Raw genomic sequence first — 22,347 nt, forward strand, 5'->3', positions numbered from 1 at the left:
GCTCGCCAGGGGCCGTGTAACTCCTTGCTTCTTTGTGGAAAATGTGTGAGCAAGTTATTAAGATGCGCATTCACATCTGAAATGACTACGTCAAGTTAATTCACCCAAAGGTTTTTAGTTACCGACGACGACAAAGGAGCGAGCGTGTCTACTGACCACTTTGGAGTGTGGTTTCCTGCATGTCACCCTGCATTCCGTGAGACTCCATGCTCGGAAAAACCCAACCTCTCACTGGGAAGAGAGACATTTCAGTCAGAATTCCAAATTGCAGTCGCGCTCTGGCCCGAGTTTATAGAGATGACAAACCTGACGTCGTGGCCACATGGCGGCACATGCAGTTTGAAGCGCACAAAGTTCCCTTTGTGTGGGATTTTATTTCAATACTCGTCTCGCTTCGATCCAAGCCACAGTCTTTTTTATTCCACGTCAACAGAATTACCGATTTTTTGACTTTCCCCAAAATGCGGCATCGGTGCTGGTGCGTCAGGTTAATCAAAGTGTGCGCTCAGCCCTCAGCGTTATCACCGCCGTGGCGTGTCGCTACACGAGCGTAGTATTAATAATTACAAACTGTCGGTCGGTATGTCTACTTGTTTTCCTGTTTTTGATTGCCTGCAGCTTTTTTAATGCCTCGCGAGCTGAGATTCCAGTTTGTGCTTCCTTGTGAGTATTCTCATCCCCTCTCCCGGCACTCTGCTTGTTTTGGAGACGGGAGGGAGAGAAAGTGAAGGTGCACGAGCGAAAGAGTCTCACCGCCATATGCCAGCCGCAGCCGCTGTCCTTCCTCAATGATCTTTTTGGAGAGGTTGAGGTGTTGGGGCTCAAAAGGCCCGCTCGCCCCTCATGTACCTTTGGAGTGTTGATTCCTCAGGTTGGACTACGGAGAGTTATACAGTACGTCAGCTCCCTTCACCGGGACCCTAACCGCACACGCGGCGCTCTCCCAGAGCAAGCGTTTCGCAATTCGGCGTCTTAATCCCCGCACCGCGCTCCGGGGTGGCTCCGGGTGAACTCGATACCCCTGTGACTACTGCGGCGGCCGATCGCGTTACCTGTGCCATTCGCCGCTTCCTGCCGCTCGGCCCTCGGAATGCACCGTGGACCGCCGCCTCCGCCTGCGCGACGCGGTGCTGCGCCGCCGCGGAATGAATATCTGGCCCCGAGAGGAATCCTCCACCTTGTGTACATTCCATGACAGATGTTACAGGGTCGTGGCCTGCCCGCTACCTGACGTTCCTCCTTTTTTTTTTTTTTCTTCACCAAAATGCGAACCCTCTCATCGCCGCCTGCTTGGCCTAACAATGCTGCAGAGTTATTTTTTTGGCACCAAATTACGGCTGTTTCAGGCCTAAAACAGTTTCTCAATGAGCCTATTATTGACAACATGTAACTGCCAGGTGGTTTAAGGGCAATGGCCGGTTGGACTTTACGGACCGGGCTACAAGCATGGCAAACACAGTCCCTCACACCCTGTAGTAAGTAAGTGTGAGTGCATCCCGGAAGTGCACCGTTCTTTCCTAGTTCACCTCCGGTGACTTTTCCTCACAACAGAGCCATACGTCTTCCAGCCTTTGTTCCAGTCAAACGGTATGGGTACAAAGCCCTCTGTTGATACTGATGACGTCACTGCTGGAGAGATGTGCGATAAGAGCTGTTTACTCTGATATCCGCTTTACATAAGCTGGAAGGACAATTTGTATACACCACACGCCCTTGAGTACACATTCATATTCAACAAGGGCAAATGCACGGCGAAAAAGAGAATTTTTGAGAGAATTTTGGTTGCTACACTCAAACATAACAATGACCGTACCCGGTGCGAAGTGTCGCTCTCTTCCAGTCATTTCAGGCGCTCGGCAAGCAGGGGCTTGATTTTTTTTTTATTTTGATCAACTGTAGGCACGCTGCCTCCCGGGCACCCAAACCAAGCGCCCCGGTGATATTTCATTTGTGCCGTGTGTTCCCGCGCCACACAATGTCAAGTATTCAGTCGCGGGGGCCCCCGTGGTTGTAGTTGTCACCGGTCGGTAACATTTTACTTTTTCTTCCCCTAAATTCTGTTTCATTCTCCGCGGGGGGGGGGGCCATCTGTCTGTCATGGCCTCCGAAAGAGGCGGCTCACTTTGCCCTCGCCCCCCCGGTCCCTCCACCCCCATTATACTGACAGCAGTCTTATTAGCCACGAGGGAAACCAGCGGTCCCATGAATTTGGCCACTGTTTGCCTCTGGGGCCGGGGCGAGGCTCTCTCTGCGATAGCGCCAGCGACGGCGAAATTTTCCTTTCAGTTATTAATTTGATAAATATATTAATTATGACCTGGGGATGACAGTCCAATCAGATTGTCAGGCGCCCAGACGTGAGCCCCCTCACCAACCTCCACCCCCACCCCGCCCAACCTCAAACCGCTCTTTGGTGATAAGTCCTCTCGGGTTTCTGGAGCTGTCATCCAGCGGGCGCTGACTCCTTATCAGCGCTGGGCCCATTCTAGGGATAATTTCCTGTGTGTCGTAATTAAATGGTGGCTCTCTGATGGTAAACGACTCCCCCTTTTAAAAGCAGGAACCCCTTGGATTCGGGTTTCTGCAGGGGGGGGGGGTCCGCCCGAGGGCGGGGGCGCGCTGCGGGCACCGCCGCCTTCGATCGGGTTGTAAACGCCCGCGCGGGAAATTTCACCTCGCGCCCGGGACGCGCGGATGACGGCCGCGGCGCCTTGTCCGACGTGCGCCGGTTTCCCCCCCACCGGGTGTCGGGCGCATTTTCGGTCCCGCGGCGGGCGCCCCTATCCGGCTACGCCCGTGGCGTAGGCGTTGCGCGTATCTCGAAAGGCACCGAGACAGCGAGCTGAGTTCGAGTTTGAGTTGAGTTCCCCCCTGCGACGAGGCCCCCTGGAAACAACCACCCCCCCCCCCCCGGCCACTGGGCCTTGTCTGACAGCCGTCTGGACTTTAAAAAGGGGTGATAACTTAATTTCTACTCATGTCAACACTGCTGGAGGGGCCAAGAGGAAACTGTGGCTCTTTTGTGCGTCTGTCATATCGTCCTGCTTATTGCTGCCCCCAAGAATGAAAAATATTTAAGTGGCTTTGATGTCCCGGATCGCGTTGAGCTGCTCTGACGACCGAGCCTCCGACCGCGGGCTCTGCTCGCCCCGACGCCGGCCTCCCCTTCCGAACGCAAGGTCCGCGGACGCATGCGAAAATCTGTTTGTTTCTTTGTTTTTTTTGTGTGTTTTTGACTAACGCATGAATAGAGTTTATGGAGGGGGCAAAAATGTCCCCGCGCCACTTCGTGCAGTAACATTTCCGTACACACAAATGACGGTACGTCTGCACGCCGGCCACACGGCACGGAGACGCAGAGCCCGCGTTCTTCATTTTCTTGGGCTCCGGCGGCGGCGGCAACGGCAGTAAATGTCCCCGCTGTGTTTCCCTACACGTTTGAACTCCCCGGCGAGGTTCGGTCGGGGCCCTACATGCGCCAGGCGGGCGGACCGCGATGCCATTTAGCCCCGGCCGGAGCAAAAAACAAGTGCAGGGCTTGTTGTTGGAGCGACCCCAAGCCGGCGGGCGCTGACAGCAGCTTCTATCTGCCAATCTCCCTGTGGATATTGTTGCAGTACTAGCAGGCGGACAGCTCGGGCCCGTGGCCTGACGGAGCAGCTCCGTCAGCAGGTTATCATTTCCAATTAAACCCTTTCATCTGAAGGTACAGTCAACTCCTTGGCAAGTCCCACCGACCTGAATGAGAAGTTATTACTCCATTTCATCAGGTTCACCCTGTTTGTTTAAGGGGTTTTTTTTTTTTTGTTTTTGTTTTTGTGCCAAACCTACTCTCTGGAGAGGTTTGGCAATTTTCTCAAGTATTTTGGAGATTCTTCAGCTATCTTAAATCAAATAGCTCCAGAATGGACGGGCGGCCATGTTATGTTTTCACAGGGAATCCTCCCGGAAGTGGCTTCCACTTTTCCCTCCCTAACTTTTTCCACGGCGACGAGCCTTTCTGTGTCTGCTCTTCTAGTTCTGTCAGGAGCCGATCTGGCGATCGGCATTCCTGTCCTCCGCGCCGCGCCGAGACAGGAATGTACGCAGCGTTTAGAAAGTGTCTGTTGAAAAGGGCCCCACGATGTCTCATTTCCTGTCACAAGACGGGCCCGAAGGCATCCGGTCGGGGCCAACTAAATACAGATTAACTCCCAACATCATCAGCCGCTACTCAATCAACATGCGGGTGACTAACGTGTGTGTTTGTGTGTGAGTGTGTGTGTGTGTGTGTGTGTGTGTGTGTGTGTGTGTGTGTGTGTGTGTGTGTGTGTGTGTGTGTGTGTGTGTGTGTGTGTGTGTGTGTGTTTGTATGGGGGGACCGTGGGGTTCTGCATGTTGGAGTTTGTATGCCTCTAAAAAAGCAATCCATGGATGGTCCAGATGGTCATCAGTGTTTATGGTCCATCCCTTACGTGTGTGTGTGTGTGTGTGCGTGCGTGCCCGCTTGCTTGCGTGTGTATAGGTCTATAACTCTTTGATTGCACGTAGAAAGAAATGCTTTGTACAATGCTGTATCGTCCACTCGTGGGAACAGAAACTTCTTTTTATTTTGGGATGATTATTTTTCGATTATTTTACACGGCGACCCCTAACGGGAGCAGCCCAAGGAAAAAGAAGGAAGATATCGACTATTTTACCACAAGACCTATTGTTTCCCAGCCTGCCGTCAACCGACCAAACGCACAGTTTATCTATTTCCAAATGCTCTACAGTCACCGTCACTCAGTGAAGTTAACTTGGTCACGTTCCGCGAGACAGCAAAAAAAAAAAAGTCGAAATAACCCAAAATCCCGCCGGCGGATCTTGAATTCCACCCCCGCCGGCACGCTGGCGTGTGCTCCCCGCGGCCTCGCTACGCGCTCGGTCTTGTTTTTCAAAGGGGGGCTTTAAGTGCAACTCAATTCACAATTTCCTCCTTTAGCTCCGCCGTAAGACACACCGCCCAGCGCCCCGGCTCACCTACACCGGCTTCCTGCTCAGGGACACAAAAGTACACGCCGCTAAAGGCGCTCAAGAATTCAGATAAGTGCAGCATTAAAGCAAATTTCAGATCGACTCCCTTTCCGTCCGCCGCTAATCTGCTTTAATCGGACAATAATACTTTATTTATTCGGCGTGCGGGCGGAGGGCCGTCCAGTGGCGGGATGGTTAGGTTGCACTTCTAGGAAGTTCCAGTTTTGTGCCGAAAGTAATCCTCGGGGGGAGAAAACGATGAGAGGGAGGGAGAGAGAGAGAGAGAGAGAGAGAGAGAGAGAGAGAGAGAGAGCGGTAGAGCGAGGGAGATGGACCGCTATCGGGGAAACCTTTAACTGAGGTAAACGAACACCACAAGAAACACTAGGATAATCCGCTCGGTTTTAATGGTTTTGAAATGCTATGAAAGATAAGGTAAACAGTGCATTTGATTAATGGGAAAAGAAGTCAATTGGCCATGGAGCGTGAAGCGCCGCACAAGGCCCCTTTTCATATCGCCCCAGTGTCCAGTGCGGGGGGTGGAAGCGGTGGATGTCTTGGCAGAGCCCGGGCTTTCTCCATACCTGCCCCCCTCCGAAAAAAAACAAAAAAAACAAAAAAAAAACCCCGCGATCTCACACTTTTCAAAGACGACCGATTTGGGAAACTTGAGAGAGCGTCGAGGAGCGTACCCTGCATCACACGTCCTTCAGCCCCGCTCTGAGGGGAGACGAGCGTCGCAAGCATTAACGGAATTAGAGTTATGGATTATTTTGGCGGTGCGGCAAGCACGGCGCGGAGGGTCACCGCGTCGGGAAATATGACATGTTTAAATTGCGTTAATTGCTTTTCCCTCCCCGGCTAAGCGGAGGAAGCCGGATCTCGCTCGAAAGCCGAATCCTCTCGGAATTAATTTATTTTTCTTTTTTTTTTTTTTTTTTAATAACCGGATCTCTAGAGTTTCCTCTCCGTTTACATTCCGCGGGTAAAGGTCAGATAGCCCAGGTGCTTGCCCTCCACTTGACTCCTTTCCAGCAGACTGTGGCTAAAGCTGATTCTGCACTGACCCGTTCAAACTCAATGTCATCTCTGCTTGTGCGATCAAATCCCCCTGTCCACCGCTCCCCACCCCCAACCGGCTTAGCCCGGCCAAGGCCTCCGGCCCGGGACATTAGTCACATTGCACCGAGAATGGCAGAGAGCAGAGGAGGCGGACGAGTCGACGGTTCCCTTTCACATCTGACACGTTCGGACGGGAGGCGTAGCGCCGCGGCGGGCGGAGCGTCTCCGTCCGTTTGCTCGTTTATCTGGATTTGCAGATGTCCTGCCCTTCAAAGGGTCACGAAGAACACGATAAAGAACTGAATATGTACAGCACATGTCATCCTTAACGTGTACTCGTACAGCACGTGCCCCATGCCCGCAACAAACAGTATGCAGCGTGTGTAGAAATATTCTACACACGTACATTTGCAACTCCATGCATGCCTATACATACGTCTTCATGCATACATACAATATTCTATCCAAAAGAAAAGCAATATAGAAAATGAAATGAATGAATAAATACGTAGAATAAAATATACGTGACTATAATCTATGTCTACACACTGGATATCGCACATTAAACACGATGACCTACAAACAGTGCCGATATCTTCTCAAAGGCGTCCGCCGCGCAGCCTCGCGTTTAAATTGTAGGAATCGGGCGAATTTCTGATGACGGGATAATGTTTTCCTTTTTCCTCCGTGATTCCGCGCTACTTTTGAGGGGCGGGGCCGGGCTTTTTTTTTTCCGTTTTTATTTTTTTGCTTTTCTTTTTTTTACCACACATGCAGAAACACACGCAACACATCGCACACACACCGAAGAATTCACGCCCGTGAGAATACGAGCGACTCCACGGCGGTTACTAATCCCGAGCCGCCCTCGTCCCCCACATCCCCTTCACCTCCACCCACTATCCCCAGGCTAGGCAGGGCAGCGTAAGCCGGCCTCCCCCCTGCTATCACCTGCCTATTTACCGCAGCGGCATCCCTCCGGCTCTTTCAGCCGCCCTCTCCCTCTCGCTCTCCTTCCCTTTCCATTCGCTAATCCTCTTTAAGGACATTACCTGCTAATATATCCAGTCAGTAGGTATAAAAGCACGCCTATCTCTTTACAGCCACCGGCGGTACGCTAAAGAGGCCATTAATGGAAGACGGCAAATGAGGGATGTCACTGTTTTGACCCTAAGTCCAGATCTATCTGAGTGGATTTCAGCAGTGGGGGTGGGGGGTGGTTGGTGGTGGTGGTGGTGGTGGTGGTGGGGGTAGCTCATTCTGGGTCAGCCGGAGCGGATGGAGGGAGGGAACGGGGGGCCGGCGTGAGCAGCGGGGGGTGTTGGGTGTAGCTTGAGGTTCTGGCCAGGGACGGCACCCCCGAACGTGGAAGCTCCGCCAGCATTTTTTGGATGACAAAGGATCAGCATGGAAACACACCGCCAGAGTATGCAAAGCAACTGTGATTTATTGTCCGCCCAGCAACCGTCAACCCTGTTTCCCTCTTTTTAAATCCAAGTCGACCAAAAGCCGCGCTGTGTCTAGCCAAGGTTTTATGACTTATTTGAAGCGCCTCGCTCCCTTCCGTGTTCACCTTTTTACCAGAAAGGCCATTTTTGACGTGTATGGGAGGTAGAGCAGTAGTGGCGTTTGGTTTATTTAGAATTTTAAAAAGGGCATGATGTTGTAATACTCCTTGGTTATCACCAGAGTTCCAATTTTGGCTTTAAAGTGCGAATCCGTTACACAGTGTTGGGTGGCTTCCGCTGCAAGGTCCCGGAATTCCGCTCGAAACAGTTTTTAGATTTTTTTTTCCTTACCCCTTACCACTTTTACTTTTACTGTTGTTTTCTCGGTCACCTGAGGTCACCGCAGATGCCTTTCACTTCCCGAGCCAGTCATGCCATTGCATTCTTTCCGGCAAAGGCGGACCCCGCCACCAACAATGGAAGTAGTCTACGGAGGAGCACATACACGACAATAACACATTTAATGGCTGTTTGTTACTAAGTGGAAGATTAATTAAGTATCAAATGATAAGATAAACAAACAAAATAATGTCACGGATTACAACTTTAAATGTGAGGGACTTCCTAAAGGGACGGCTCAGACACTTTGGAATAAGCTGTTTGTTATCAATACACGTGTTATCTTTACATGTAAGTATGCAGACGCTTGAGTGTCCGACACTAAGCAGCGTCAGTTGTTTTGAAAATAACCCAAATGCATTCCATAGAGATAGGCTTAGTAAAGCATTTAAAAAAAAAAAAAGGTTTAACAGCCGGTTAACCTGAGTGCTGTCTGGACTGACAAAGATCATTTGTTGACTTGGCCTGGAGGCATAACAGTTGTTCATTTCACTGCTAATAGAGTGCCACTGACATTGGTTTAATGGGAGACCACTAATAGGTGTTGACAGTTTAGACAACTCAACCACATCCACTCTGCTCCCTGCAGCACTGAGTCTGAGGGGAAAGTTGAGACTGCTCCCTAGTGGTTACAACGACAACACATGATACAACAGACAGACAGACAGACAGACAGACAGACAGACAGACAGACAGATGACAACACATGATACAACAAATACAATTATAGATATGACACATGATAGATAGATAGATAGATAGATAGATAGATAGATAGATAGATAGATAGATAGATAGATAGATAGATAGATAGATAGATAGATAGATAGATAGATAGATAGATAGTGTGATAGTGTGATAGTGTGATAGATAGATAGGGTGATAGATACTGTAGATAGTGTGATAGAGTGCAATGTCACAGCTCACAATAGGCAAAAAATAATAAAACATGAAGGCAATACAAGAAAGAGAGAAATAAAGAGAGAAAGAAAGAAAGAAACATAGAATGCTGTACGATACAATTTATATTTGAACTAATACCCGTGTGGACTTTTGTAGTTAGGAAAATATGATATAACATTGTCCAAGGCCTTGTGACCACCCCTGCAATTTCTGGCGACGTCCGGTGGGGGTCACTGGTCTATTGTGCACCAAAAATATAGTCCATATAATATAAGCATGGGAAAGACCAACTTTCAGACTTATATACCAGCCTGCGTTCAAGGAGTTCAAAGAGTTAATTGGATGCTCAGACATACACACTCATCTCCGGTGAGTCTGGTTAGTGCAGGCTATTTTGTTTGCATAAAACTGAAATACTACCACCACCCAGCTTCATCTACACTGTTTTATCACTGCCTACATCATCATGGAGAGTTTTTTGTTGCCTCCACTAGAGGGTGGCACCGCATCAGTTTCTGTGCGGGAGGAGTAAAAACAGGAGTGAGAAGTGGTGCATACGAGGACACTGCTGCAGAGCCGGGCAAAACACGATCCCAAAATTGCCTTCAATTTTGGTCGTCGCCAGAGGCGGCGATACGTCGGCGCCCGTTCTGTTTTGCAGGTGTCTCCTCCTGCTCGGCCCGGGCGTCTGGCCGGCGCGTGTGAGCGCGGCGGATTGTAGCCGGGGAGGGAACAGACGGCGGATCATCCGTCCGCCCACGTCCCAGACAGGGTGGGCACCGCCAGGAGGGGGTTGGTGGTGGTGGTGGGTGTTGGAGCGCCGCTGCCTCGTGATACGGCAGCACAGCTTCTTATCACGGGGGGGGGTTGGAGGAGGAGGGATGGGTGGGGTGGTGGAGACAAAGAAAAATGGCGCACCCGGCCTATCTGACTTCCTGAGCGAGGGGGCACCGGAGCTCGCGAGCGAAGGCGTCCGCCTGGAGAGGGTTTTTTCGGAGAGACGGAGATAGAGCGATGGCGGGAACCGGCAGCACTAGACTGACACCCCACCCCCCACTCCCCACCCCACCCTAACCCCTCGGAGAAAGGAGGAGTGTTATCAGGTCCCCCCGTGAATCACAGACCATTATAATAACAGCTCGAAGAGAACCATCCCCGGAGAACCGAGACCAGGTGACCTCTAACCCTGCCACCCCCCAACCCCCCCCCCCGCCCGACCCCCCACATGCAGGCAGGCACCTCACTCCGAGCGGAAGATGCAGCAGCAACGCGTGTGGAAAGGAATGTGTTATGCTTCCAGGGAATGTCCGGAATGAAAATGTCCACGTTGATCCGGACGATCTGAATATTACCAGAAGAGCGCCCTGTGATATTTAAGTAAAAGGCGTCGCCGCGTCGCCCTTTTAGAAAACTCGCCCGCGCCCAAACTCGTGTTAGACCCCATGGAGAGCTGCCGTCCTGCGCCGACCTCGACCGCTCTCTCCGAATCGAGCCAAACAGCCGCCGCCGCCGCCGCCGCCGCCGCCATCGCAAGGCAAAACACGGGACGACTTTCTCCCGAAAGGACTGCCTCCTCCTCGCTACACCCGGGGGGCTGAGTGCAGAGCTGATATTTGGAAACCAATATCCTCTGGAATGGAACAATAATGGAGCAATAACACATCACCGGGCGAAAAGCAACGGCACCGCGAGAGAGGCTGCCGCGCCGGAGAGCTGTCGGCTTTCACATCCCGTATGCGCATGTTTGTCGACGAGGGGGCCTTACCCGGGGGAGTCGGGGTGTCACTTCACGACGTTGTGACAAGTTAATGCTTAGAAATTGGACCTGGCTGCAGCCTGCGGCGCTTGGAAATCCCTCTAACCCTAAACCCTAACTGTGCCAGGGAAGTTGAGGCTGTTTTAGATATGCGGTGACCAGGGAGCGGCGCCCCCCGCCCACACCGCTTCTTTCCGATCCTCTTTTCTCTCGGATGGACGGACACGATTGACCTTTCAGAGAGCTCTCGGCGAGTCAAACGGAACGGCAGAGCAGGAAGGAGTGGGAAATAAGAGAATGAAATATTACATTTGGCGTCGGCCACGATGAAGAACCTGACCTCTTGTATTCATATGGGTTAGGGGTTAGGGTGAGGGTGGATGGATGGATGGGTGAAGAAGAACTGAAGCCCAGGGTTAGGGTTAGTGTTGGTATTCGAGGGTAGGGGTTAGGGTTATGAATGAGTGAAGCAATGGGTGGATAGGTGGATGGATGGATGGGTGGATGGGTGGATGGGTGGATGGGTGGATGGATGGATGGGTGGATGGATGGATGGATGGGTGGATGGGTGAATTGGGGCAGTGGCTCAGGAGGTAGAGCAGGTCGTCTGGTGATCGGAAGATTTGCAGGTTCGGCCCCCGGCTCCTCCTGGTAGCGTGCTGAAGTGCCCTTGAGCAAGACACTAGCTGGTGTCGACTGAGCACGACTGCCGCCGCCATCAGTGTGTGTGTGTGAATGTGAGGCGTGTACAGTGAAGCGCTTTAAGTCGTATGACTAGAAAAGCGCCAAATAAACCCAGTCCATTTACCATAAGGAATTTAAACAGAGGGTGACGGTTTGGGGCCAGGGTGAGGGTTATGGATGAGTGGGTGAATAAGGAATTCAAACAGACAGGCGGACTGGCAAGAGAGTCACACAAAGAAAAATAAAATTTAAAAAAATCCCATTTTCCCTTCCAATCGATTGGTTAATAGTACATAAAAAAAAAGTCAACCAAACTATAAAGGTTACCATGGTGCCGGTCGGCCATGTTTTTTTTTCTGGGTGTAGGTGTGCGCACGTGTGGGTCTGCCCTACAGAAGGGAGAACGCTGTCCAAGCACAAACTAAACAAAGGCTGATGTGGAAAGACAGGTTCTGAATCTGTTTGTACGCCATGTCCTGGGCTGCATGAACTAGCCAGGCGTGTGTTCATTCGACCACAGGCATGAGTCACCCATCACCAGCGCCTCTCCGCACACACACACACACACACACACACACACACACACACGCATGCCCACACATGTACACACACACACACACATACATACACACACACGCATGCCCACACATGTACACACACACACACACATACATACACACACACACACACACACACACGCATGTACGCATGCACACACACATACACACACACACACACACACACACACACACACACACACACACACACACTAACCTTATCCCGATGATTTTTCTGATTCTGTTTTGTCCTGACTTGTATTACACCTGCATTAAAAAACAAAACAAAACAAAGAACTTCATGGAAAACAACGGCTGACATGTTGCCAACATTGTCACAACGAAACAAAACCTTGCGGGCAGAACTTTTCGGTGTGTTCAGAACAAAAACAAACAATAACACACAAAACACAGTGTTTTGAGCGAGCAAGGAGGACAGACAGGCTACAGACGGGGTACACTACCCCCCCCCCACACACACACACAAACACACATACATACACGCACACGCACACACACACGCAAGCACACACACACACACACACACACACACACACACACACACGCACACATGCACGCACACACTCATTAACACACAAAGCATTTCCTGGTGCTTTTAAAGTGCCGGGAGATGCCTCGGTGTCACGCTTGTCTCCAGCAATGTTCCATTCATTATCAGCGAGGGGACATCAAAGCAGATGGAGAACGGCAAATTAACTGACCGCGAGACTGGCGGCTGGAATTAACATAAGCAGCCCACGTTACGCGCAGAATTTTAAGGACGATCCCACCGCATAGTCGAAAATTCACAGATAGCGACCGCCGCGTTTGGTCTTACGTTTTTTTTGCTGTTGTTGTGAGTTCTCTTGCTTTGTTTACCAGAGAGGATTCAACACGTCACAATTATAGTCGACGGCGAGAGTGGTGTAAAGCTTTTCATATGTGCTGTAGTTGAATGCTGGACCACCAGAGACACCAGCTTTTTTTTTTTTCAATTGTCACGTTTCGTAAGCGGTGGTCTCAGAGACACCTGATACAGTAGTTGTAGTTGTACTGTACATCGGAGTGTTTGATACCTTCCTGTGATGGGATGGATCCCGAGCGGGATAATCAGTCTAAATTGTTTTAAGTGCTGCGGCTAAGATGAAAATAAGCATCAGGGAGCGTGATTTGGGTATAGACGGGGTTTGGTGGCGACGGCTGTTTTGAGATAAGTGCTCCGGCAGTTGGGGCTGAAGTCTCCGAAAATCAGTGCTGTGGAGAAGCCACAGTGAGACGTGTGATGAGGAGTCGCTGTGCGGTAAAGTGCCGTAATCACCAAGGAGCATTCCAAGAGAGAAGCATGGCCAGGTAGTGGGGGCAAGTCATTACATTCATGCAGAATAAAACAAAATCTACCGAAGTGGTTTTCATTGTTTTATTTATCAGTGTGTGTGTGTGTGTGTGTGTGTGTGTGTGTGTGTGTGTGTGTGTGTGTGTGTGTGTGTGTGTGTGTGTGTGTGTGTGTGTGTGTGTGTGTGTGCAATATTCCTAAAGGCTGAATATTATATGAATAGTTCTAAACCCCTCTCTTTAATATAATTGTAGACTGTGCAATAGTCGTAGCAATGTGAATTATTGATTTAAAGCAGTGGTATTCCAAATTTTCTTGCCGAGCCCCCATCCCTATAAGTTTTCAAAGACTTGAAATTCATTTTGTGGGTTTTATTGCCTTAAATAATATTAATAATAAAAACAAATAGTGAAAATGAATTACATTAAGATATCAAAATATTACATTTAAATATAATTAAAACTATTATCATATTTGATTTAGAAACTTTAAATAAACATATTTCATGAAATGCCATTTCTCATGTAAATGTAGTTCTTAAAATATATATTGAATGCGTCCTCCTCTTGCGTCCTCCTTGCAATACCTCCTTGCGCCACTAGGGGGGGGGGGTTGGAATATACCACTGATTTAAGTTCAAGTTCAAGTTCAAGTTCAAGTTCAAGAGATTATTTGTCACATACATATACATACGGTCATACATATATGCAGTGAAATGTCATGACACCCGGTGATTATGCACAATAAGCTCTATAAGCTCTAAAAATACTAAAAAATACCATAATGTGCGTAATCGACGCAAGATGCTCGTGCAGGCAGCCGCAAGGGGAGGCGCCACAATTGCGATTACTGTATACATTTAGATATGCTGGTATATTGTATATAGTATTTTATCATCCTGTTCTCTGTGTTTATTAAAATATCCTATGTTGCACGTATGAAAAATATGTCTGTAGGACACATGATGCAAGACATTAGTATTTCCAATTATTTACCTGTAGGGACATAAACTGTGCATATAAGGCCTTAGACCTTGTCTGAATAACAAACAAACAATCAACGAAATAATTAAATAATTTGAACGTACTCAAAAAGGCGAAAGATTATTAAGAGGCACTTTCAGAAAGCGCCAGGACCATCATGTAAGCCTGAAACCAGCCACACCCCAGTGATGATGTCACTCTGCCGCTCTTTCCTCAGGTGTGATTGGAAGAAGAAGCAGAGTGACATCATCGCTGACATTCATTCATCATATTCCAAGAAGCAAGCGACCACATCACTTGTTCTGCATCCTTTGGCCAGTGTTGAGTTTTAAAATACTTTCAATTTATCTACACTGATATTTTTGAAAAATACTTAAACAATTGCTGGTTGTCTCCTCTTAACCTTAACTCCTGAAATCTCGCCCTCAAGTAAGTATAGTTTTCAGTGAAGAGATTGCACATTATTCCAAGAATATGTAAAAAATATTATAGTATAATATTATAGGTTTTTCTGTCATTTTTTTTATGTAGTTGTTTATTTGACAGGGACAGTGCACCTTAATAACCATTTCTGTAAAAGTGCCAGAACTAACCACGAGGGCTCATGGCACGCATACATTTAAAACACAAAGTGCGGCAAAACCTGTCATGGCTGTATTCTCTCAATGTATTTTGACTTTAATCTCAGAATTTCGACTTTATTCTCCAAACTTAATTGAGACTTTGAAGATGGAATTCTGACCTTATTCTTGAAAGGTTATTTCACTTTACTCTCGAAATTTCCACTTTAAACCCGGAATTCAGGGCTTATTCTCAAATCACAGGGGTATGTTTTATTTTTTTTGCGTGGCCTTAATACTCTTCCGTACATCAACCATCAGAGGTCGTGTTAGAAATATATGGAGGGGGAAAAAAAACAATTCTTAATATTCACCCAAAGAACAAACTGTGGCAGTTTCTCCTACCTCACGCCACCCAAGCGGTGTTTTCAGGGACCTTTCAGACACAGTTTATTGTAGAACGTGGGCTGGTTGGAATAAGCCCAGGAGCAGATGGAAACCTGTCATGACACTGGCTCCTCTCCTGAGCGTGTGTGGGGATGGAGGTTTTACCTGTTGCTCCTTAAACCAACCAACGTGCAACAGGTATGCAGCCACTCTGATCCTGGGTCCCCAATTACCTACAGTAGACCCAGGACAGGTGTGGCTGCTCCAACCACACCGTCCCCCACACCACACAAACGTTTGACCAAACTTCATCAACGTCTTGTGATTGTTTTCTCCCCATGCTACTAATCTTCTGTTTGGCGTCACGCATACTCAGGGCATTGTAGGGAAAGCTAGTTAGTGTATGTTAGTTAGTGTTTTTAATTAATGTTATTATATGTAACTTAATTTTCACTGTTTATATATTATATATATTTTTATTTATTTATTTATTTAATTAAATTACATTAAATTAAAAGAAATATGAGTATATATATAATAAAAAAATACATATAGGTTTAAATCAAATCGTGGTCGCTAACAATCAACACCTTCCGTTTGTCCAATTTTGTTAGTGTGCGCAAGTGAATGTGTGTTTTGATCTCCGATAACACCGACGAATTTCCAAAGAAACGGAACCCAGCCAGAGACACTTGGCAGAACTTATTTCACACCCTCGGACTAAATTGGAATTTTTCCGAATCCGCTATCGGTGGCTTTGTCACGGGCCATAACTCACAGGAACAGCCGGACAGGTGAACATGTGGCCACTTCCGTAACAAATAGACCTCTGGATTTCTCTCATTCTCGGCGCTCGACAGCGGAGAAATCTCTTTCAATTAAACATCATAGATCACATTGATGCTTTTTAATTTTGGCCCCTGGAACTAATCTGACATAAATGGTTTTGTGCGAATAAGTAATTTAAAGTTCCTCCCGTAACTGCGGAGTCTCTCATTGAGCTTGATAATTGAAAAAAATTTCGGCGGAGCCTCAGATGTATGGCCGCCCGCGACATTGGCAAATGACTCTGCGTCGCGCAGCGTAATCAAGCCTGGATGAAAGAGGAGAAGCCGAAAAAGAACAAGTTGTCCGGCGTCTGAAACTCATGCATTCATTGATAACTTTATGCAGTGGAAATAGGGATGGGACTGACGCTGCTTGTATTGAAGATCGATCCCTTTCCAGGCCGAAACATGCAATAACATTTTAAAAACTTAAAACCACGTTGGATATCTCTGAAAGGACCAGAATGTTCAATTTTGCCCTGATGGTAGCAAACTAAAATAACTGTGTCAGCGCCCCCTCCGGCCGTGCCCCCGGTTTTCCTCGTGTTTCTGCGCGGTTCCTCTCGCCATGTGTCTCCTGTCTCCCCTTGTTTGTGTGTGTGTGTGTGTGTGTGTGTGTGTGTGTGTGTGTGTGTGTGTGTGTGTGCGTTAGTGTGGGCGTGGGCGTGGCTCGCATCTCCGCTCTTTCCGCTCTCCACACCCGCAGGCGGTCTACACCTCATCCTGGCCGCAGGATGAGATCCCCGGCTGTGTGCCCACTCATGGCCGGATGGTTGCTTCACCTCCGCGGTACTACACGCCGGCCCAACCTGGATCTGTGTTTTCTTTAAATCCTCGTGTCCTGTCTGTGCTCAGCTGACCCTGCATCTCCCTGCCCCCCACTCCCACCATCACCCCCACCCCCACCCCACCCCCCGCCTGCTGCCCTCCCGACCAGCTCCACAGCTCCGTCCCCCGTCTCCCTGTCTGCTACGCCTGGATCCCTTTTCCCTTACTCCGCCCCCACGCCAGGATCCCATCCTAAAAAGAAACCTTTCCCTTTTTACGTGCTCTGAGTCCGTGTCCCGCGTTTGCGTCCCGTCCGTGTTCATAACACTATGGTGTTGCATTGAATTTGAAAGCATTGCATTTGAATGAACTGGTGTGGACTACCGGTAAGGGCAGCGGTATTGAAACTTCTTTGTGCCGAGCCTCCCTCCCTCCCATTTAAAGTACAAATAAGGTCAATATGCAAAATAATGTAGTTTATAGTAAACCGGGTCCAGCGGTCACACTCATTTGCGGCTTTTATTGCCTCTTCACAGAGGCTAACGGGGCAACAAAGGTGCACGACTAATGAAAACATTTAAATATGAACAACCTGTTTTTTCAATTAACTAATGAAAATAACAACCCCTTCCTCTCTGAAATATATAATATAAAATAGATATATTGGAGGACATTACTGTATCTTTCATTTTCTCGTGGCCGCTGCATTTCCTCTATGGCCCACTAGGGCAGTGCACCCTACCACTATGAATACCACTGAGTTGTGTTGAACTCAGGTATTCAAACTATTTCAAACTTTCCAAATACTGTAGTGTGGTGTCAGTTAACTCGGGGAAATGTGTCTGATTCACAGTGACTCACTTATTAAACTGGCACTTGATACAGATCGGTACATGGACTCGATTGGACGTTTATACTGAGTTGAATATCCGATTCAAGGTTACAAGTGTATGCAGTGTTTTTCCAACACGGATACCTGCAGGCGTCAATACCTGACACTAGATTTGATCATATAAACAGTAAAACCAAACGGCGGCTGGTGCAGAAAAGGCCGAAAATAAATTATGAAATACGCTGAAAAGCGCAACGTATTCATCCCCACAACCCCTTCTCTATCCCGTGTTGTGCTGCACCGCACGGTGGCTATAGTGACAGCCCGAAAAGAGGACAAAATCTGAATTTGGCTCCTCGGAGAACTGACGCCAGAGAAAATCACCGTTGTAGGCAGGGCATGTTAAAAAGAGGGACTTTGAGATATACGCGCATTTAAAAAAAACAAAACAAGGTTTGATAAAGATAGGTGGGTCCCAATTTTCTAATTGTTTCTGTTGCAGGTATAGGGATATGAGGAACAATAACCACTGGCACCATTGTGATTTCATTTTTTTCATTACTCTGCAACCCCACACTTGACCCCCTATATTTTCCGTCACACAGGCCACACACACACGTACACGCACACACACACGCGCACAACTACACGCACACAGTAACACATCAGCATGTTTTGGGTCAAGGGTCAGATTTCCAACGCCCAGCCCAGAAAGACCTGAGGGAAGGTCCTTCAACGCAGTCCAGTGAGAACAGAAAACAGATTATTATTATTATCTGTTTTTTACCAGATGAAGACTTTCAGCATCGTTCATTCATGAGGCTGATGGTACAATCACTTCCGAGGAGAAATATGAAAAGGTTGTTATCATTTTTGGTCGGGCACCATTAGTACATCACCGGCAGCACCGTGTCATCGTCTTGCACGCAGCAGTGCTATGTGTCACACGTCAACACAACATTACTATAGCGCAGCTTTGGAGTGACGCCCGTACGCATCCAGCAGCAATCGTGCGTGGATCGCCCCGTCCTATTTTTAACTCCGAGATCTATTTCGGGGGGTTTATTTCCCGGGTGGCAAATGAGGCTGGTGCGGATTACGACAGAGGCTCGCGCAATATTGGCGCGCGTGGCGTGGAGACCCGCGGGAGCGTGCGACGTTTCCCCGTGAGCGTCTGCATAACTGCCCGCGGATTTAACGCGCAATTGCGCGGCGTGGATCCCCGGGAGCGGAGGCGGGCTCCCGGAGAACCGCCGAGCCCCGTGCATGTGAAGGAACACATCCACGCGATACCTGGGCTCCGCGGGCAACCTGTGAACGCGCCGCGCCGCTGCTCGCTGCGTCTTGGAAGGAGTTTGGGGGGGGGGGGGATCGGCGTGGCGACGCCTCGGTCCTTTTTTTCCCCTCATCCTGCGATGGAGACTCGTAGCAGGTCCGCGGATAGGAGGAGACCCTAACCCTGAGTATCTGAGACCCCCCAGGCGGACCACCATGCACCCGGTGGACGTGGCCGCTTGCGTGCTGGTGTCGGGGATCATCTTGGTGTCGCTGCTGTCCAACGTGGTGGTGCTGATCTGCTTCCTGCACAACCCGGAGATCCGAAAGCAGGTGCCGGGGCTGTTCACCCTCAACCTGACGCTGTGCAACCTGCTGCTGAGCGTCTCCAACATGCCCCTGACCCTGGCCGGGCTCCTGGCCAGGGGCCACCCGGCCGGATGGGGTCCCCCCGGGGGCCGCGCCCTGTGCCATCTCGTCGGCTTCTTGGACACCTTCCTCACCACCAACTCCATGCTGACCATGGCGGCGCTGAGCATCGACCGGTGGGTGGCCGTGGTGTTCCCGCTGAGCTACCACTCCAGGATCCGCCACCGGGACGCCGTGGCGGCCCTGGTGTACACCTGGGCCCACTCGCTGTGCTTCTCCGCCGCGGCGGCGTGCCTCTCCTGGGTCGGGTACCACCACGTGTACGCGTCGTGCACGCTGTGCGACGTCCGGGCGGGTAGCGCCGACACGCGGTTCGCGGTGTTCACGCTGTCGCTGCACTCGCTCTCCTTCCTGCTCACGCTGGTGGTGCTGTGCGTGACTTACCTCAAAGTTCTGCAGGTGGCCCGGTTCCACTGCAAGCGCATTGACGTGATCACCATGCAGACTCTGGTGCTGCTGGTGGACATCCACCCCAGGTAAGTTATTATTATTATTATTATTATTATTATTATTATTATTATTATTATTATTATCTTTTTTTAATCTATTATTTGTACACCATTTCCATTATGTTATTGTTATTATCGTTATGATGTCATTTAATTGTCTATTGCATAACTGACTTGTGTAGTCTATACCATTCTTTATGCTGGAACGTTTTATATAAAGAGGCTTGTAGAATACAATACCATAATATTGAATGAATAACTCATTCATTCTGTTTTTCAATATCAAAGGGTGTACAAAGGGGTAATTGTGTGGTAGGAACACCAAATGCTGCACTCCAGTGTCCCAAACCAGTAAAGACCAGAGTTTCAACCCTACAAAAATGCACTTCACAAGAAAAGTGTTCTTGTTATACTCCTAGTTTTTAAATCTCAGCCAATGAAGCAGCAAACTAAACCTTGTACTTATCATTACTGTGTTCAGTGAATGTTGTAGTTTTAACATGACCCACCCAAGTAATGAGGGAGGTACACATTTCTGTACTTGTGTGCATCTTTGAAGTACTTGTATTTACTTAAGTATATTCAGTTTAGGAGACATTCAACTTTTACCCCACTACATCTAAATCAGATAAATTATTAATTTACTGTATTTTTCCCAATGGGGGACATATGGAGAAATACAATTTGAAGCAAATATCTATACTCCAGCCGACTACATTTCCACCACAGTGGCATCATTACTGTAGTGTCATTATGGGCTCTGTTATATCAGGGAACTATAGATATGAGAAGTTATTTCACTTTAAGCGGCATCTAATAATGTCAATGTGGTACTTTCACTTTTACCCGAGTCCTTTTGTGTCAGGGTATGTGTACTTTGGCCTCAGCAAAATGTCTGAGTACTAGTAAATAGTAGTCTTCCACCCTCCCTTCCACTTCACCTCATTCTCCCTGGGTGATCAGGACAGTACATGCTGTAATGCCTGTCATCCTGACCCCCCACACCCCCCAAACCACCAGGTGGATAACAGAACCTTGGTGTGTCTTTTGGCAGTGTGCGGCAGAAATGCCTGGATGAACAAAGGAGAAGGCGACAAAGAGCCACGAAGAAGATCAGCACATTCATAGGAACGTTCGTGGTGTGCTTCACACCTTACGTCATCACAAGGTGAGGGGTACAGTAATGTACTTAATTGGTGTGTGTGTGTGTGTGTGTGTGTGTGTGTGTGTGTGTGTGTATGTATGTATGTATATATATATATATATATATATATATAAAACATAAACAAAATATATTATATATATAAATATATATATATATATATAAATATATATATGACTAGAATTGGCTTATTACCCATTTCTACTTTCTGTATACGGGTCCTCAGTTTAATTGAAAGGGTTAAGGTAATGCCTGAAATCATTATTAAGACCAGCTTCACCACTGCACTGAGTGGACTGAACACGGCACCATGGGGTTGTCATACTACAGTAGTTTTAATTGCTTTCTTTTTATAATGAGAGAGCTTGTTCGTACTTTGCACACATCCCATCATTGTTACTACTGTCTGTGCCCTGGCCAATGGGAGAGAGAGAGAGAGTGTGAGACAGAAAGAGCGAGGGAGACAGAGGGTGCCCGGTACGGGTGCTGTTCACCTGTCGCAAGCTGCTCGGGTGCTGAGATGAGAACAGCGAGCCAACGGACAGCGGATGGATAATGGAAAAGCCAGGAAATGACTATTCCAAAATGAGAAAACAAATCCCATTTCAATTCGATTTTTGTGGGCTCGATTAACGTGCTTGGAATGACTCCCGATGTCTCAGGGCCTTACTACGTTTTAGCATCCCTCTGTGAAACGGTGGGAATTAGGATCAGCAACCTGTGATGTAAGCGCCCGCAATGCCATATTCCCTAACCAAACATGGCATTTCAATGAAGTGTAATATTGACATTTCGACAATTTTATGGTACTTCCAGGATTTCATTTGCTCTTGTTATTTTCCACCCCAGTAGCGCTGAACTATGGAAAGGCTCATCTGTGGCATATTTCTTTTTTTTTTTTTTTGGTTGGGTGTTGTAGAATCGTGGAGCTCTTCCTCAGTGGACCAGTCAGCCCACACTGGGGCATCCTGTCCAAATGTCTGGCCTACAGCAAGGCGGCGAGCGATCCGTTTGTCTACTCGCTCCTGCGTCACCAGTACAGGAAGACCTGCAGCCAGTTGGCCAACAAGATCCTGAAGAGGAGCCCTCTCCACCCCTCCGCCCGCGGGGTGGAGAATGGTGCGGCGGGGGGGAGCACCACTGCCCCCACTACCGGTGACCAACAGCCCCCGGGCAAGTCTTCCGCTCAGTGAGGGCCGCCCGTCACTGTGCGGTGGACGGCCCTTGCCGGGGCATCGGAGGCGGAAAATCCGGGTTCAGAAAGTGAAATTCAACTGCGGGATTTAGAGTCGTCATCCCAGAGGGTCCAGCTGAACAGTGAAATCAGCTGGATCGGTGCAGGGCTGGAGCCAAAAAAGTGGCAGGACTTTTACTTTCTGAACCTGGAATTTTGCACCTCTGAGGGTCATGTTAGACCTTATGTCTCCCTTTGACTCTCCTGTGCCATCAAATACACTTTTATTGGAGATTCGGCATTCGGCAAATGTCCTTTTTGCTAATGCTATTTGGGCCCCTGCCGTTAACCCTCGAGCAGCCAA

The 22,347-nt window shown here is 48.6% G+C and overlaps 1 protein-coding gene across 1 annotated transcript; it reads left to right on the forward strand.

The window, feature by feature from the left end:
• Window positions 1-18,985: 18,985 nt before the first annotated feature.
• LOC307242105 (G-protein coupled receptor 26-like) lies at window positions 18,986-22,002 on the forward strand (the record flags this gene model as incomplete). The annotated part of the gene is made up of 3 exons (XM_080016439.1): window positions 18,986-19,674; window positions 20,702-20,815; window positions 21,729-22,002. 3 exons carry the CDS (start codon window positions 18,986-18,988, stop codon window positions 22,000-22,002), a joined length of 1,077 nt encoding a protein of 358 aa, XP_079872565.1.
• Window positions 22,003-22,347: the final 345 nt, after the last annotated feature.

This window comes from Zeus faber, assembly GCF_960531495.2.
Source record: "Zeus faber genome assembly, chromosome: 16".
Lineage (NCBI taxonomy): Eukaryota > Metazoa > Chordata > Actinopteri > Zeiformes > Zeidae > Zeus > Zeus faber.